General features: G+C 34.5%; 1 protein-coding gene across 7 annotated transcripts in view; it reads right to left on the bottom strand.

The window, feature by feature from the left end:
- Positions 1-19,924, bottom strand: part of CCDC18 (coiled-coil domain containing 18) — a 115,609-nt gene that overhangs the window by 17,154 nt on the left and 78,531 nt on the right. For all 7 annotated transcript variants that reach the window (XM_040471002.1, XM_040470998.1, XM_040471003.1 and 4 more), the window contains 5 exons: positions 17,154-17,270; positions 16,027-16,170; positions 14,091-14,294; positions 10,720-10,857; positions 8,171-8,371 (listed from right to left, as the gene is read on the bottom strand). In XM_040471002.1, coding sequence (XP_040326936.1) covers positions 8,171-8,371; positions 10,720-10,857; positions 14,091-14,294; positions 16,027-16,170; positions 17,154-17,270 — 804 coding nt within the window. The remainder of the gene's footprint in view (positions 1-8,170; positions 8,372-10,719; positions 10,858-14,090; positions 14,295-16,026; positions 16,171-17,153; positions 17,271-19,924) is intronic.

Genomic DNA, 19,924 nt, shown 5'->3' with positions numbered 1-19,924 from the left:
TAGCACCCAAATCCATAAAGTAGTTACTAACAAGCATAAAGGTAGTAACTGATAGTAATACAGTAATAGAAGACTTAAATTTTTTTTAATGTTTTATTTATTTTTGAGAGAGAGAGAGAGAAACAGTGCGAGTGGGGGAGGGGGCAGGGAGACAGGAAGACAGAATCCGAAGCAGGCTTCAGGCTCTGAGCTGGCAGCACAGAGCCCAAAATGGGGCTCGAACCCACAAATGGTGAGATCATGACCTGAGCCGAAGTCAGACACTCAAACCAACTGAGCCACCCAGGCACCCCAGTAGAGGACTTTAATACCCACTTACATCAATGAATAGATCATTCAAACAGAAAATCAACAAGGAAGCTAGTTTTGAATGATACACTGGACCAGGTGGATCTAAGATATATTCAGAACATCCCATTCTAAAATAGGATACACATTTTTTTTTTAATTTTTAATGTTTATTTATTTTTGAGAGAGAGAGAGAGAGACAGAGCATGAGTGGGGAGGGGCAGAGAGAGAGGAGACACAGAATCTAAAGCAGGCTCCAGGCTCTGAGCTGTCACTACAGAGCTTGATGTGGGGCTCGAACCCATGAACCATGAGATTATGACCTGAGCCGACATAGACACTTAACTGACTGAGCCACCCAGGTGCTCCAGGATGCATTCTTTTCGGTGCACAGGGAGCATTCTCCAGAATAGATCACATTAGGCCACAAAACAAGTCTCAAAAGATTGAAAATGACTGAAGTCATACCATACATCTTTTCTGAACACAATGCTATGAAACTAGAAATCAAACCATAAGAAAATCTGGAAAGAACACAAATACATGGAGGTTAAATAACATGCTATTAAACAATGAATGGGGGAACCAAGAAATCCAGAAGAAATTCTAAAAAATGGGGAAAAATGAAAACGAAAACACAGTGGTCCAAAATCTTTGGGATACAGCAAAAGCAGTTCTCAAAACGAAGTTATAGCAATAAGGGCCTACCTCAAGAAGAAAAAAAATCTCAAATAAACAATCTGCTTACATCTAAAGGAGCTAGAAAAAAAAAGAACAAAACCCAAAGCCAACAGAAGGAAGAAAATAATAAAGATTAAAGCAGAAATAAATAGAAACAAAAAAAATTGGAAGTGATCAATGAAACAGGAGCTGGTTCTTTGAAAAGATCAACAAAATTGATAAACCTTTCAACAGACCAATGAAAAAAAAAATTGAGAGGGAGAGAGAGGATTCAAATAAACAACATCAGAAATGAAAGAGAAGAAAGAACAGCTGACACCATAGAAATACAAAGGATAAGAGAATATTATGAAAAATCATATGCCAACAAACTGGACAACCTAGAAGAAATGGAGAACTTCCTAGAAACACATAACCTCCCAAAACTCAACCTATAAGAAATAGAAAATTTGAGCAGACTGATTACCAGTAATCCAGTAACTCCAAAAGTCCAGGACAAGATGGCTTCACAGGTGAATTCCACCAAACATTAAAGAAGAGTTAACACCTCTTCTTCTCAAACTATTCCGAAAAATACAAAAGGAAGGAAAACTTCCAAATTCATTCTATGAAGCCAGCACTACCCTGATACCAAAACCAGACAAAGACACTACAACAAAAGAGAAATACAGGTCCATATCACTGATGAACTTAAGATGCAAAAATCCTCAACAAAATATTAAATACAAACTGAATCTAACAATACATTAAAAAAAAGCATTCACCACGATGAAGTTGGATTTATTCCAGGGATGCAAGGGTGGTTTGTTATTCACAAATCAATGTGATACATCATATCAACTCTAGAAAGGATAAGAACCATATGATCATTTCAAGAGACAAGGAAAAAGCATTTGACAAAGTACAACATCCATTCATGATAGAAACTCTCAACAAAGTAGGTTTAGAGGGAACATAGCTCAACATAATAAGGGCGATACATCAAAAACTCAAAGCTAACATCATACTCCATGGTGAAAAACTGACAGCGTGTCCCCTAAGACCAGGAACAAGACAAGATGTCCACTCTCAACACCTTTATTCAACACAGTATTGGAAGTCATAGTCATAGTAATGAGATGAGGAATAAAAGTCATCCAAATTAGTAAGAAAGAAGTAACTTTAACTATTTGCACATAACAAGATACTATATATAGAAAATGTTAAAGACCATGAAAAACCTACTAAAATTGCTAAATGAATTCAGTAAGGTCATAGAATACAAAAGTCAATATTCAGGAATCCACTGCATTGCTATACACTACTAATAAAGTAGCAGAAAGAGAAATTAAGAGAACAGTTCCACTTAGAATTGTACAAAAAATAATAAAATGCCTAGGAATAAACTTATCCAAGGAGGTAAAAGACCTGGACTCTGAAAACTATGAATACTGATGAAAGAAAATGAAAATGACACAAAGAAATGGAAATATATTCCATACTCCTGGATTAAAAGAATAACTATTGCTAAAATGTCCACACAATCCAAAGATATCTACAGATTTTATGCAATCCTATGAAAATATCAATAGCATTTTTCACTGAACTACAACAAATAATCCTAAAATTTGTATGGAATCAGTAAAGAGCCTGAAGAGCCAAAGAAATATGGAAAAAGAACAATAAAACTGGAAGTCTCATAATCTCAGATTTCAAGACATACTACAAAGTTGTAGTATTCAAAACAAGTATGGTACTGGCACACACACACACACACACACACACACACAAACCAAACCCATAGATCAAGTGAACAGAACAGAGAGCCCAGAAATATATCCAAGGTGCCTGGGTAGCTCAGTTGGTTAAGTATCTGATTCTTGGTTTCAGCTCAGGTCATGATCTTGTGGTTCATGGGCTTGAGCCCAGCTTCAGGCTCCATGATGGGCATGGAGCCTGCTTTGGGGATTCTCACTCTCCCAATCTCTCTACTCCTCCCCTGCTCACACTGTCTCTGGAAGGAAGGAAAGCAGGAAGGCAGGCAGAAATATACCCACAATTATATGGTCAATTAATCTTCAGATGAAAGAGGCAAGAATATGCAATGGGGAAAAAGTCTCTTCAACACACAGTGCTGGGATAACTGGACAGCTACATGCAGAAGAATGAAATTGGACTACTTTATAATACCATACACAAATATAAACTCAAAATGGATTAAAGACCTAAATGTGAAACCGTAAAAATTCTAGAGGAGAGCACAGGCAGTAATCTTATGACATCAGTTGTGGCACTATTTTTCTAGATATGTCTCCTGAGGCAAGGGAAACAAAAGCAAAAATAAACTATTGGGACCTCATCAAAATAAAAAGCTTCTGCACAGTTAAGGAAACAATCAACAAAACTAAAGGGCAACCTATGAAATGGGAGAAGATATTTACAAATGATATACCTGAAAAAGTTAGTATCCAAAATATATAAAGAACTTATACAACACCAAAAAAACAACTAATCCAATTTGAAAATGGGTGGAAGACATTAACAGACACTTCTCCAAAGAGGACATAGAGATGGCTAACAGACACATTGAAAGATGCTCAACATAAATAGCCATCAGGGAAATGCAAATCAAAACCACAATGCAGTATCACCTCACAATTATGAGAGTGGCTAAAATCAACAGTACAGTAAACAAGTGTTGGCAAGGATGTGGAGAAAAAGGAACCCTCTTGCATTGTTTTTAGGAATGCAAACCAGTGCAGCCACTGTGGAAACAATATGGAGGTTCCTCAAAAAGCCAAAAATAGAACTACACTATGATCCAGCAATTGCACTACTGGGTATTTATCCAAAAATACAAAAACATTAATTCAAAGGGATATATGAACCCCTCTGTTTATTGGAGCATTATTTAAAATAGCCAAAATAAGGAAGCAGCCCAAATGTCCATTGACAGATTAATGGATAAAGAAGATGTGGTATATATTTACAATGGAATACTATTCAGCCATAAATAAGAATGAGATCTTGCCATTTGCAGTGACATAAATGGAGCTAAAGAGTATAATGCTAAGTGAAATAAGTCAGTTAGACAAAGATAAATACCATATGATTACACTCATGTGGAATTTAAGAAACAAATAAACAAGGAGTGCCTGGGTGGCTCAGTTAAGTGTCCGACTCTTGATTTTGACTCTGGTCATGATCTCATGCTTTGTAAGATCGAGTCCCCATCTGCTGACAGTGCAGAGCCTGCTTGGGATTCTCTCTCTCCCTCTCTCTTTGCACCCGCCCCCCACTCATGCATGTGCAAGCTCTTTCTCTCTCAAAATAAGTAAACATTTTTTAAAAAAAGAAACTAACAAATAAAATGAGCAAAGGAAAAAAAAAAAAAACAGAAGAGAGAGAGATAAACCCAGAAAGACTCTTAACTACAGAGAACAAACTGATGGTTACCAGAGGGGAGGTGGGTGGGTGGATAGGTAAAATAGGTGATGGTGATTAAACATGCTCATCACTTGTAATGAGCACAGGGTAATGAATGGAAGTGTTGAATCACTATATTGTATACCTGAAACTAATATGACACTGTATGTTAACTATACTGGAATTTAAAATAAAATTTAAAAAACATTAAAAATAAAAAATATAAAAATATATATATTCCATGTAAATGGATATCAAAATCCTGAAGTAGCTCTACTCACATCAGAAAAAACAATATTTAAGCCAAAACTGTAACAAGAGACAAAGAATGTCATTATGTAATGATAAAAGGGTCAATCTGAAAGAATATATTACATAAATATTTATGGTCCTAAAAAACATAGAAGCACCTAAATATATAAAGCTAATATTGACAAACCTGAAGGGAGAAAAAGACAGAAATATAATAATAGTAGAAGACTTAAATACCCCATTGTCATCAATGGATAGACAGATCAAGGCAGAAAAATCAATAAGGAAAAACGACTTGAACTACACATAACACCAAATGGACTTAACAGACATTTGTAGAACATTCCATACAAGGCCTATACACATTCTTCTCAAACACACAAGGAACATTCTCCAAGGGAGACCACGTGGTAGGCCACAATACAAGTCTTACAAGAAAATTGACAGTTTACAATTATGTCAGGATTAAAAAAATATGCTACTGAATAGCCAAGAGGCCAGAAAAATTAGAAAAAAATTATGTTGAGACAAATGAAAATGGAAATACAATATACCAAAAATTATGGGATACAAAATATGGTATCCCATATGGGATACAGAAAAAATATTTTTAAGAGGTAAGTTAATAGTAATAAACATCTACATCAGGAAACAAGAAAGATCTCAAATAACCTAACTTCATACTTTAAGAAACTAGAAAAATAACAAATTAAAGCCCCAAATTAAGAAAAGGGGAAATAACAAAGATCAGAGCAGAAATAGAAACTAAAAAGACAACAGAAAAGATCAATGAAACTGAAGATAGAGGGCTTTTAAAGTGGTAAAAAATATATATACAAATCTTTAGCTAGATTTACCAAGAAAAAAAGGCCCAAATTAATAAAATTTGAAATGAAAGAGGAGACATTTCAACTGCTACCAGAGAAACACAAAGGATCATTAGAGACTGATACAAAGACTTATATACGAACAAACTGGACAACCTAGGAGAAACAAATTCTACCAAGACAATATGAAGAGAATATCTGAACAAACCAATTAATAGTAAGGAAATTAGATCAGTAATCAAAAACTTCCAAAGAAACAAAAGTCCAGGACCAGATGACTTCACTGGCAGATTCTATCAAACATTAAGGAAGAATTAATTCCAACCCTTCTTAAACTCTTCTAAAAAACAGAAGAGGGAACCCTTCCAAACTCATTTTATGAAGCCAGTGTTACCCTGATGGGAAGCCACAAGAAAAGTGGCCAGTATGCTTGATGAACATAGATACAAAATTCCTCAACAAAATAGCAGAAAAGCCAAATTCCACAATACATTATTAAAAGGATCATACACCATGATCACATGGGATTAATTCCATAGATGCAAGGATGGTTCACTATCTACAAAAAAAATAAAATAAAAATCAGTGTGATACACCACATTAACAAAATGAAGGATAAAAATCTTTAAATCATCTCAGTAGATGCAGAGAAAGCATCTGACACAATTCAACATCCTGTAAGACCAGCAGCAAGAAAAGAATACCCACTCACCACTTTTATTCAACACAGTACTGGAAGTCCTACCCAGAGCAATTGGTCAAGAAAAAGACACAAAAGTATCCAAGTTGGAAAGAAGTAAAGCTGTCTATATTTGCAGATGACATGATAATATATATAGAAAACACTAAAAACTATCAAAAAATTGTTAGAATGAAAGAATTCAGTGAAGTTGCAGGATACAAAATAAATATACTACCCAAAGCAATCTACAGATTCAATTCAATCCCCATTAAAATTCCATCAAAAAGGCATTATTCAAAGAAATATCAACAAACAATCCTAAAATCTGTATAAAAACGAAAAAGACCCCAAATATCTAAAGTAATCTTCAGAAAAAAGAAGGAAGCTGGAAGCATCACATTATCTCATTACAAACTACAGTAATAAAAACAATGTGGTACTGGTACAGAAATGAACACATAGATCAAGGAACAGACCAGATAGTCCAGGAATAAGTCCATGCATATATAGCAAATTAATTTGTGACAAAGAAGCCAAGAATATACAATGGGGAAAGGATAGTATCTGTATAAATGGTGCTGGGAAAACTGGACAGATAGAAAACGATGAAACTGTTTCACTATCTTATACCATACACAAAAATCAACTCTACATGGATGAAAGACTTAAATTTATGATCTGAAACCATAAATCTTCCAGAAGAAAACAGAGGGCTAAGGTACCTGACATCAAGTTGGCAATAAATTTTTGGATATGACATAAAAGCAAGGGCACTGAAATCAAATATAAGCAACTAAAAAGCTTCTGCACAGCAGTGTAAACTATCAATAAAATGAAAAGGCAGCCTACAGAATGGGAGAAAATATTTGCAAATCATGTATGTGATAAGGGGTGAATGCCTGAGATATATAAAGAACTCATATAACTCAAACCCAAACAATCCAAATTAAAAATCGGCAGAGAAACTGAACACATATTTTTCCAAATAACACATACAGATAGGCAAAGGGTATGTGAAAAGGTGCTCAACATCACTAGTCATCAGGGAAATGCAAATCGAAACCACAATGAGATATGACATCATACTTGTCTGAATGGCTAGTATCAAAACTAAACAAAACAAACCCAAGAGTTAACAAGTATTGGTGTGGGTGTGCAGATAGGGAACCCTTGTCCACTGTTGGTGGAATGTAAATTGCACAGCCACTATGGAAAACAGTATGGAGCTTCCTCAAAAATTAAAAACAGAAATACCACATGATTCTGGAACACCAGTTTGGGGTATATACTCAAAAGGAATTAATACAGGATATCAAAAAGATACATGTATTCCCAAGTTCAGTGATGGCATTATTTCCAACAGCCAAGATAAGCAAAAAACCAAAGTGTTTATCAATAGATAAATGTATAAAGAAGATATGGTATCTATATACATACAATGAATATTATTATTCAGCCATGAGAAAGGACATCTTGCTATTTGTGACAACATGAAAAGACCCTGAGAGCATTATGTTAAGTGAAATAAAACAGAGAAAGACAAATAGTTCATGGAATCATTTTATATGTACAGTTAAAAAAAAAGTCAAATTCATAAAAACAGCAGGTAGAAAAGGGTTTGCTGGGCAGTGAGGGAAAGAGAGGTTAGTAAAACAGTAAAACCTTTTAGCTAAAAGACAATAAGGTTTGAAGATATAAGCATAACATGGTGACTACAGTTGGTAATACTGTATTATATGACTGAAATTTGCTAGGAGAGTAAGTAGAACATAAATGTTCTTACCAAAAAATTAGAAATAAATTTTTAAAAATTTAAGTTTGTGTTTGAACATTTATAAATTATTTCTCCTATAGTAATCTGATAATCATCATATTCATAATCCCTACATCCAATGTCTTCTAAATAAAATGCTTTTTATTCAAACTGGTCAACATTTGGTCATATTTTCTTTTATAAACTACAAGGATGGGGAAAATAAGTCATAAATTCACTTTTTCATTGATGTGTTTTATGTACTTTTATATGTTTACTTACTTTAATAAGTAATGCTTCATTTGTAGCTTCAATTACTTCATTCCTGTCTTGGACTTGTTGATGCAAATTGCTTACGGTATCCTGAGCTTCTTCTAATTCCAGTTTTGCCTTCTCTAACTGTTCATTTAGTTGCTGAACAGAAGTCTTTTGAGAGTCAGCAGAAATCTTCCACTTTGCATGGTTCTCTTGATGTGAAATCATCTACACAGCCCCAAAATTGAAAAAGAAAAGAATTAAGTAGGGTGGAGTTGGTTTCAAAAACATTCTAATACTTTCCACTTCCACTTATACTAAAGTAAATTCTGTTTATAGGCACAAACATCTGGTTTCTCAACAAATAACCCATGAGAGGAAAAAAGGGGGAGAAGAAACGTATAGTCTTAAATTTACCTAAGAACAGTGAACCAAAGACCATGGTCTGTTTTTTGATCCTGATTTGAACCAATTAACTATCTAGACATTTTTGAGACAACTGGGAAAATCCAAACAATGAGCGGGTATTTGATAATATTAACGGATGATTGTCAATTTTTAGGTGTGATAACAGTATTGTGGCTAGGTTTCTTAAAAATAGACCTTATCTTTTAGAGACACCTATTGAAATGTTTATTGATGAAATAATGATGTCTGGGATTTGCTTCAAAAGAGAATGAGATGTGGAGGAAAGGGAGTGAGGTTAAAGATGCAGTGATCATATTTCCCAGTTTGCTTAGGACTGACTGAGTTTTATGCCTGGTGTCCTGGTGTAGTTGCACCCCTTTTCATTCTCAAAAGTGTTCCCTTTTAAAAAGAAATGGTCAATATACTTATAGATGAAATCACATTAGCCACAAGTTGATAATTGCTAAAGTTGAATAATTAAATATAGGAGGATTTATGCCATTCTTTCAAAATTTTCCAAAATAAAAACTTAAAATAAATCTAATTCTTATCAAAAATATCAGGGGTTTTGCAATTAAATGACTTTTGTGACAATTCTGAAACCTGTAATTTTTTAAATGCTGTTAAAAATTATTGATCCTTTTTTTTTTTTTCCAACGTTTATTTATTTTTGGGACAGAGAGAGACAGAGCATGAACGGGCGAGGGGCAGAGAGAGAGGGAGACACAGAATCGGAAACAGGCTCCAGGCTCTGAGCCATCAGCACAGAGCCCGACGCGGGGCTTGAACTCACAGACCGCAAGATCGTGACCTGGCTGAAGTCGGACGCTTAACCGACTGCGCCACCCAGGCGCCCCAAAAAATTATTGATCCTTTATACTGGTACTTTAATGACATACTCCTTCATTTTTATAATCAAACAATATACATGCTTTAAAAATAAATCTCTGTCAAGTGTCAAAGAGAATAAAAACATTACAAATTCTTATTTTTATATCATACGTATAAAACATTAGTAGCAAATATTAAATAGCAATAGTAGAACCAATTTTTACAATTCATTTTTTGTATTCCCTGCTTATAATTAATTTCAGAGGGCTTACAAAACTTAAAGTAAAAAACTGGATAATAAATAAAAGTAGAACAGAGACCACGTAATAAAAGTGTAAAGAGTAGTTGCTGGTAGACAGTTGAGCTGGACTAGTTATTACCGAAGGTCACTTAGTTGAGTAACTAATATTTATTAAATAATTATGCTGAATCCAACAGGATTCCATTTGTCTCTAAAGACCAAGGGTTGGAATCCCTTAGCCTGGGACTAGATTCAGTTTGCAAATGTGTTTTGTTTGGCAGACACCATGTTTTTAAAGAGATCTGAATCTAAACCCATTTAAGCAAGACGTGGTGACTTCAAGCTCCACCAATCCCTCACAAAGATGGTCCCAAACTCCTCTGAAAGGAGTTTAATATGAACGTATTTGTAATCCTTGTTATATAGAAAAATGCTTTACTAGAACTCCGTAAGTTATTTAGGTCTAAAATACACATTTTGTATATCCTCAAATGTAGTTTTTAAATAGACAAGAAATGCTATTCTAATTGATAACAGTGCTCATTTGTATAAAGGTTCAGGACATACTAGTAGATAAAAAGTATGTGGTTCTAATTTTGCCTTTCAACTTACTATCACAACAAATGTTGGACATTGCAAAGCATTACAGATTCATATCACATGAAACTGCTTATGTTGTTTACTAAATATCTCCAGTTTGCTTTTTCCAGTTAGTTTTGGCAAGTGCTATATTATAACTGATTATGATGAAGATGATGATGAGACAGGCTCTGGTCTAAGAACTTTAACTACATTCATTTAATCCTCAACACAGTTCTATGAGGTACATTACATTATACCCATTTCAGACAGAGAGGTTAATTGCTCAAGGTCACGTAAGTGCTAAGTGATGAGCTAAGATTTGGAACCAGGCTGCCTGCCTAAAGAATTTAAGCTCTTAACTCCACAGTGTATGTGAAGTTATATTAAGCTACCAGAAATGAAGACCACAATGAATTATTCTATAATGAATACTCAGAAGTTAGACTTCTACTTTTGTTCAGATAGGTCAACCCACTTTAGCAGACAGTACTAGAACGAATTACATCTTCTTTACCTCCAGATGATAAGCTTCTTTGAGAGATTCTACTTCTGCTGACAATTTCTTGATTTCTGCTTGCATTCTTGCTTCTAAATGAGCTTCACGTACTTGAGAAGCCCCTAATTCTTCAGCTAAATGGTTTCCATGAGCTTCCTTAAAAATGACATATTAAGGAAAAGTTATTTCACTTGTTTATTTGGTTATTAAAACTAAACCAATAGTGTGTACCTGTGGAAGTACTTCACCCTTTTATAATACTATATAAACACTCATATACAAAGTTAACTTATTAAATGGTATACTTTAAAATCTAGACATTTAAGAGACTATGAATGGGACTGTATTAGTGTATTGTTTATCATAATGTAATAGAAGTTCACTAACCAATGTATTCTGTAAAGCAAATTAATAACCACAGCATGCTGAACTTTGGCAGGTAACAGTTTACTCTAAGGTCTGCCTATGCATTTTGTTCACCAGATGCACTGTTTGCTTATCAAGAGTCAGTTGTGTATTTATCCAAACCTATTTATGCTAGTTTTGCTTAGGATTCTAATTATGCAATTTTAATATATATTATGTATGAACACGGAGGAGATACACAAGCAAAAAGAAAGTTTTTATTTAAAGGAAAGTTCTATGCTTTGAGACAGGTCAATGAATGAGTCACAAACATTTTTTACCCAATTAGAAGCAGTCAAAATAGTTGTAAAATATTATGGGAAACTCCACGTAAAATATAAGAGATGTTATACTCTGATTTACAAATGTCTTTTAATTCTTCTTCTCCTTTAAAGAAACCAAAATTGGAAACAATAGATGATCAAATAGGAATATGGTTAATGAAAAATGGCTAGGTGGAATTCTAAGCAAAGACCCTGCCCACACATAAAAAAAACAAGATTTTGTCCTAACTTAAAAGATCTACAATATTTAAAAGAATATATATTTAGAGTTCTGAGATGAAGTATTTTAAACTGTCAATTTAACAAATCAAAACTACAATGAGATATCACCTCACACCTGTCAGAATGGCTAAAACCGACAACACAGGAAACAGATGTTCGGGAGGATACAGAGTAAAGGGAAACCCTCTTGTACTGTTGATGGGAATGCAAACTGGTACAGCCACTCTGGAAAACAGTATGGAGGTTCCTTAAAAAGTTAAAAATAGAACTACCCTATGATCCAGCAATTGCACTACTAGGTATTTATCCAAAGGATAAAAAAATAGTTCAAAAAAAATTTTTTAATGTTTATATTTGAGAGAGAGAGAGTGAGCGAACACAAGAGGCAGAGTGGCAGAGAGAGGGAGACACAGAATCCAAAGCAGGTTCCAGGCTCCGAGCTGTCAGCACAGAGCCTGATGCAGGGCTCAAATCCAACAACAGTGAGATCATGACCTGAGCCAAAGTCGGATGCTCAACTGACTGAGCCACCCAGGAGGCCCTAAAAATATTAATTCAAATGGATACATGCACCCTGATGTTTATAGCAGCATTATCAACAATAGGTAAATTATGGGAAGAGCCCAAATGTCCATCAACTGATGAACTGATTAAAAAAGAAGTGGCATATCAGGTGCCTGCGTGGCTCAGTCATTTAAGCATCTGACTCTTGGTTTTGGCTCAAGTCATGATTTCACAGTTTGTGGGTTCGAGCCCCACATCAGGCTTTGCACCGGCCATGTGGAGCCTGCTTGGGATTTTCTCCCTCTCTCTTTGCCCCTCCCCTGCTCTGTCTCTGTCTCTCTCAAATTAAGTAAATAAAAACTGTAAAAAAAGTGGTGGGACACACACACACACACACACACACACACACACACACAAACACACACACACACACAGTGGAATATTACTCAGCCATCAGAAAGAATGAAATCTTGCCACTTGCAGTGATGTGGATGGAGCTAGAAAGCATCATGCTAAGTAAGTCACAGAAAGACAAATACCATATGATTTCACTCAAATGTGGAATTTAAATAATAAACAAATATGGGAGGGAAAAAAGAGAAGCAAACCAAGAAACAGACTCTTAACTATAGAGAAGAAACTGATGGCTACCAGAGGGAAGGTAGGCAGGGGAATGGGTGAAAAAGGTGATGGGGATGAAGGAGGGCACTTGTGATGAGCACTGGGTGTTGTATGTAAGTGATGAATCACTAAATTCTACACCTGAGACTAATATTACACTGTATGTTAACTAGCTGGATTAAAAAAAAAACTTGAAAAATAAAATATAATAAAAACTTGAAAAGAAACTGTCATTTTAAATAATTCCCCACTTTCATTCACTTTGATTAACTGAGCTTACCTTATCACATCAAATCAATTGTACTATAGATACTACAAATAAAGACAAAGATGAGATAAAAGTAGAGCTCCCCTTTTCCTAGAAGACTCCCAAATGCCCAACATATTCTAATAAAAAAATTCCTTATATATTCTTTATTAGTCCAACCAGAAATGTGAATAAAAACATTAAGTTTACCAACATTAAATGTAAAGATACTTTAATGTAATTCCTGTATTAGTAACCATAATAAAAAACATAAAACAGGAACATTACTGAAATACCAATAAACACATTTTTCTCAAAGTCTAAGTAATTAACCCAAGCATAACAATCCAAGTATTAAAAAAAATTTTTTTTTTAATCTTTGTTTATTTTTGAGAGAGAGACAGAGTGCGAGTGGGGGAGGGGCGAGAGAGAGGAAGACAAAGAATCCGAAGCAGGCTCCAGGCTCTGAGCTGTCAGCACAGAGTCCGTTGCAGGGCTCAAACTCACCTACTGTGAGATCATGACCTGAGCTGAAGTTGGACACTTAACTGAATGAGCCACCCAGGCGCCCTCCAAGTATTTTTAAGCAAAGTTATTAACCTTCTACCAAATACAATTTATATTATAGTTCTTGTTATTAAAAGCACTTTCTCTCCATAAGGATTCTGAACTATAGGTTTCATAACAGTTATAAATTTAGATTGTCAGTTTCACTTATAAGAGTGGCTACAAATGTAAAAATTTTACTCAAAAAAGATTAGCTTTATTATTATTTTTTTTTCAAATGACAGCTTAAACTCACTTTAAAATCTAAAAATACTTTGTAACTCAATTTATTGAAAACTAGTTTGGCTAAAACTCAGTTCTGAAGGACTTCCTAGTTATATTACAAAGCTATGCTAAATATAACATTTTCCTGAAAATATTAGTAAAATATACATAACATAAAATTTATCACTTTAACCAGTTTTAAGTGTCAAATTCAGTAGCATTAAGTACATTCAGTGTGTGCAACACAGTCACTATAATCTACAACTTAAAAAAAAGTAAATGTTAAAATTTTTTAAGATTTTTAGTAAGGTAAAATTATTTAGAATAGGGATTACTTTTTCTTTAGAGAGTTGCTTTACTTCCTCCAATTCACTTGAGAGCCTTTCTACTTCTCTCTGTGCTTGGACTTGTTGACGACGAGCCTCCACCAATTCTGTATGAGAATTCTGCATCTGCTCCCGAGTTAACCTCAATTCTTGCTCCAAATCTATGGCATCCTTGTACTGAGTTGCAATATACTGTTCCTGCTCTTTCATAACCTGAAATACACAAGATATTTGTAGCTTTCAAAATGAAATGATATAGATAACCTATTTCTTACTCTGATTTCTCTTTTAATAAGTGATTTCCCCATCCCAACTTGATCTCTATAAAATTTGACACACAATGAATATCAGTTTCTATGAAATTGATACTTAGAAAATGTTTTTCTTCCTTTTTATTTTTTTAAAAAATTGTTTATTTATTTATTTTTGAGAGAGACAGAGATAGCACGAGTGGGGGAGAGGCAGATAGAGAGGGAGAGAGAGAATCCCAAGCAGACTCCATATCAGCCTGACAATGGGGGGCTTAAACCCATGAAACCATGAGATCATGACCTGAGCCGAATCTAAGAGTCGGACGCTTAACTGACTTAGCCACCCAGGTGCCTCTTCCTTTTTAATGATAAGAAAATGACAAAATACTATTAATAAATCTGGGATAAATGGTACATTTTGCATGACTAATATGTAAGCTGTATAATCCTTAATCATTATGAATATAACATGGCAGAATACACAATATAAAGAAAAAAAAGAAACTAATATGTGATATCCATTTTACAGATGGAGAATATATTGGCATGAATAACCAAAACCCACCATTAATCCATATGGGTTAGGGTCTTTTCTGTAAAAGTATCTGTCTGCAGACAGATAAACACAATGAAGATCTATATATGAAGTTTTAAAGTTGAGTATACTATTTAAAAGCAAAAAAAAGTAACACCCATGAGAGCTCTTAGAAGCAAACTCAGTTTTGGGATGCCTGGGTGGCTTAGTCAGCTGAGTGTCTGACTTTGACTCAGGTCATGATTTCATGGCTGGTGAGTTTGAGCCCTGCACCAAACTTGCTGCTGTCAGCACAGAGTCCACTTTGGATCCTCTGTTCCCCTCACTCTCCACCCCTCTCCCATTCATGTGCACGCTCTTTCTCTCAAAAATAAACAAACATTTAAAAAACAAATAAATTAAAAGAAGCAAATTCACTTTTTTTTTTTTAATTTTTTTTTTCAACATTTATTTATTTTTGGGACAGAGAGAGACAGAGCATGAAGGGGGGAGGGGCAGAGAGAGAGGGAGACACAGAATCGGAAACAGGCTCCAGGCTCTGAGCCATCAGCCCAGAGCCTGACGCGGGGCTCGAACTCACGGACCGCGAGATCGTGACCTGGCTGAAGTCGGACGCTTAACCGACTGCGCCACCCAGGCGCCCCCAAATTCACTTTTTAAAAAGGCAAGTGGGTAGAATTCACCATTCAGCACACATGCAAACTGATAATATGAAGTCATGAAACTTCACCTGGCAACTAACTCAATGTGTTTAGTCTCAATATTGTACAATTATTATCTGTTCATTCATTCGCTGGATGGGGTTCTTCAAGGATAAATGAGTGTATCTTGATATCTGTATCTCCAGCTCTACTACACAGTAGGTTCTCAATAAATATTTGTTGACCAAGTGAACACATACTGTGAATTCATTATGTGAGAGATACTATGACAATTCCTATAGGCAATATAAATAGGATGATGCCCTTGCCTATAATTGGAACATCAGAATAAATATTTTAAAAAGATCAAAGAAACTAGTATCTGACATAAATAATTAGCCCCAAAATACTTATGGCACAGCTTCTATATATTAAAACCAACCAGTTTAAAACATAAAGATTTATATCACTCTTCAGATAATATTAGTATGTTTCTTAGGAAGAGATAATTTGCTTACACTTTCCATTTCTTTCATCTTTTGTTGTGTTCGTTCATTTTCTTTTTTCAGTTGACTTATCTCCTGTTCATTTTGTAGTGTTATAAACTCTTTTTCTCGAAGCTGTTCTTTGGCATTTTGCAATTTTTCATTCAAACTTTCTATCTGAATTTTAAAAAGAGTAATGTTAATGTAACTAAGGAAAAATAATTTTTAAATCATAATTGCAATCCAAGTAAGTCAAGCTTTAAACATATAAATCCAAAGTAGCCAATATAAAAATGTGTTTTTCTTAATGCCATTATAACTTAGACATTAACATCAGGATTCTTGTGCTTAATAAGAAGCTTCTTTGTATACCTGAAACACACAAGAGATGGAAGTCTCAATCACATTTGTGTAAGAAAGGAAAATTAGGTACATTAAAGCAACAAGTGTTATATGGTCTTACAAATAGTTTTATAGGTAGTATGTTTAAGAGGTAAAAAACTCTAGTTAGTGAAAATAAAATCCCCTTCCCACTCTGTTCCTTCCTTAAAGGTAACCAAAGAAGAGAATTACTTGCAAATTCTTCCAGAGATATTTTATACATATTCAAACACGCACACATGAGGATAAATACGTGGACATACTGATACAAGAAAACCTGTATTTGAAATAACATTAAGAGGGTCATCGGGCTAGGGAGTGAGGAAAATGAGGAAATGTTGGTCAAAGTGTACAAGATTTCAGTCATGCAGGATAGTAAGTTCTGTAAATCTAATGTACAGCACAGTGATTATAATTAGTAATACTGTATTTGTATACTTGAAAGTTGCCAAGAGAATAGATATTGAGCATTCTCAACAAAAATAAATAATTATAATAACTGAGGTGATGGACATGTTAATTATTACACAGAGTATATGTATAGGAAAACATGTTGTATACCTCAAATATATGCAATTTTTGTCATATGTCAATAAAGCTGGGGAAAAAGTTAAAATGAGAAAAATGAATTAAAGTAGTATGTACAAGATGATTAAAATTATGTAGTATTTTTATTGTATGTATTCTACTTAAAAGCCACATTATGTGAACAACAGATGCTTACAGTTATGGAGTTATTTTTTAAAACAATTTAAAATATGTAATTTTAACTAATTTACCTGTTTGTTGCATTCTTTAACTTCCAATTCTGATTTCTCAAGAGTACCCTCTAATTTAATTATTTTCTGCTCCATTTCTCCCCTGTGCTCACGAATAGTCATATCCAAATGTGTAACCTAAATACAAAAGTAGCCTGCATCAATAATTTATTTGTTTTTATTGCTAAGTAGCATTCTATGGTATTCCATGGTGGTACCATCATTTATTTAACCATTCACTTACTGATGGGCATTTCAATTATTTTCTATTTTGGGCTGTTACTAATAAATGCACTGTGAACATTTGTGTATATAGGTTTTTTGTGAACACATATTTTCATTTCTCTGAGACAAATGCCTAAGAATGTAACTGTTGGGTTGTAAGGTAAGAACATGTTTAGTACTGTAAAAAAACCTGCTATCTAGACTCTATCCAGAGAGGCTGTACCATTTTACATTACAACCAGCAATGAATAAGTGATCCAGTTTCTCTTCATCGTCACCAGCTTGGTGTTATCCCTACTTTTTATTTTAGCCATTTGGCAAAGAGTGTGGCGATATCACATTGTGATTTCAACAAAATGAACATCAATGTCTTTTCATGTCTTTGGCTTATTGTTTTTAAAATTTTTATGCTTATTTATTTCTTTTTTTGAGAGAGGGAGGGGCAGAGAGAATCCCAAGCAGGTTCTGCACTGTCAGCGCAGAGACAGATGCAGGGCTCAGACTCATGAAACCTGAGATCATGAGCTGAGCTGAAACCAAGAGTCGGACATTCAACTGACACCACCCAGGCACCGCAGGCTTATTTTTTTTAATTGGATTGTTTACTTTTTTACCACTGAGCTTTGAGATGAGAGTATATATCCTGTGTATGAGTCCTTTGTCAGATATGTGATTTACAAATATTTTTTCCTGTCTATTCCTTATCACCCTCTTAACAAGGTCTTCTGCAGAATAAATTTTTAATTTTGAAAAAAAAACCACATTAAACTATTACTCAATTATTCTAATGTGAAAAATTGTGTGCTTGGAATGTGTTTTAAAATTGTTTACAGTGTGGGGGGGCACGTGGGTGGTTCAGTTAATTAAGCAACCAGCTTCGGCTAAGGTCACGATCTCATGGTTTGTGAGATCGTGCCACACATCAGGCTCTTTGCTGATGGCTCAAAGCCTGGAGCCTGCTTCAGATTCTGTGTCTCCCACTCTCTTTATCCCTCCCCTGCTCATGCTCTCTCTCTCTCAAAATTAAATAAACATTAAAAAAAATTTTTTTAACTCTTTATAGTGGGTGTAACTGAAACATAAACTCAGCTCAAATTATTCTTAAAAATGAGAAAAATAGGGGCGCCTGGGTGGCGCAGTCGGTTAAGCGTCCGACTTCAGCCAGGTCACGATCTCGCGGTCCGTGAGTTCGAGCCCCGCGTCGGGCTCTGGGCTGATGGCTCAGAGCCTGGAGCCTGTTTCCGATTCTGTGTCTCCCTCTCTCTCTGCCCCTCCCCCGTTAATGCTCTGTCTCTCTCTGTCCCAAAAATAAACATTGAAAAAAAAAATTTAAAAAAAATGAGAAAAATATTCATTGCTTATAAATACTGAATCTTGAGTTTCATATATATTATACAAACTTAAAAAATTCAACTATGTTCATAAATGACAAATAAAATGATTTAGACTTCATTTTATGTGAGATAAAAGCTGCTAAATACAACATAACAAAAATTGTGGAATGCAGCAAAAGAAGTGCTTGGAGGAAAATGTAGAGCACAGAATGCATATATTAGAAAAGAAGAAAGATCTAAAATCAATCATTTAAGTTTCCAATTTGGGAAACTAGGAAAAGCAGAGCAAATTAAATCCAAAGTAAGCAGAAGAAAAGAAATAATAAAAATTAAAGCAGACATCAGTAAAATTAAAATTAGGAAATCAACAGAGAAAATCAACAAAACCAAAAGCTGAGTTGTGAAAAGATCAATAAAATCAATATGCCTCCAGTCAGGATAACTAAGAAAAAAAGAAAGATGACACAAATTACTAATATCACAAATGAAAGAGAACACATTACTGTAACTCTCATGGACATTAAAAGGATAATAAGGAATATTACAACTCTCTGACCACAAATTTAATAAAACTAGATGAAACAGACCAATTACTTGGAAGACAGAATCTGCCAAAACTCAAACAAGAAGAGAGAATCTGAATAAGCCTATATCTATTAAAGAAATTAATGATTAATAACTTTCCCATACAGAAAGCAGCAGGTCCTGGTGGGTTCACTGGTGAATTCTACTGAACATCTAAGAAAGAAATTATACCAATTTTCTACAGTCCAATTCAGAAGACAGAAGCAGAGGAAATAATTCTGAACTCATTCTATGAGGCCAGTATTACCCTAATACCCAAACCAGACAAAGACATTTGAACACACATTCAACACATGGTAAAAACCCTCAGTGAACTAGAAATGAAGGAAAATTTCATTAACTTAATAAAGAATATCTACAGAAAAACAACAGCTAGAATCATAATGGTGAGAAATTCAAAGCCTTCCTACTAAGATCAGATACAAGGCAAGGATATTCACTATTCACTATTCACTATCAATATTCACTATTGTTCTAGCAGTCCTAGCTAATGCAGTAAGATAAGAAAAAGAAATAAAAGATTTATATATTTTAGCAAGGGATATAAAACTGTGTTTGTTTATAGATGACATAATCATCTAGGGAGAAAATCTGAAAGATTTGACAAAAAAATTCCTAGAACCAATAAGTGATTATAGCAGGGTTGTA

This window comes from Herpailurus yagouaroundi, unplaced genomic scaffold, assembly GCF_014898765.1.
Source record: "Herpailurus yagouaroundi ecotype Mexico unplaced genomic scaffold, PumYag 77, whole genome shotgun sequence".
Lineage (NCBI taxonomy): Eukaryota > Metazoa > Chordata > Mammalia > Carnivora > Felidae > Herpailurus > Herpailurus yagouaroundi.
The sequence above is the reverse complement of the archived record's forward strand: the minus strand, read 5'-3'. Positions and strand labels throughout refer to the sequence as shown.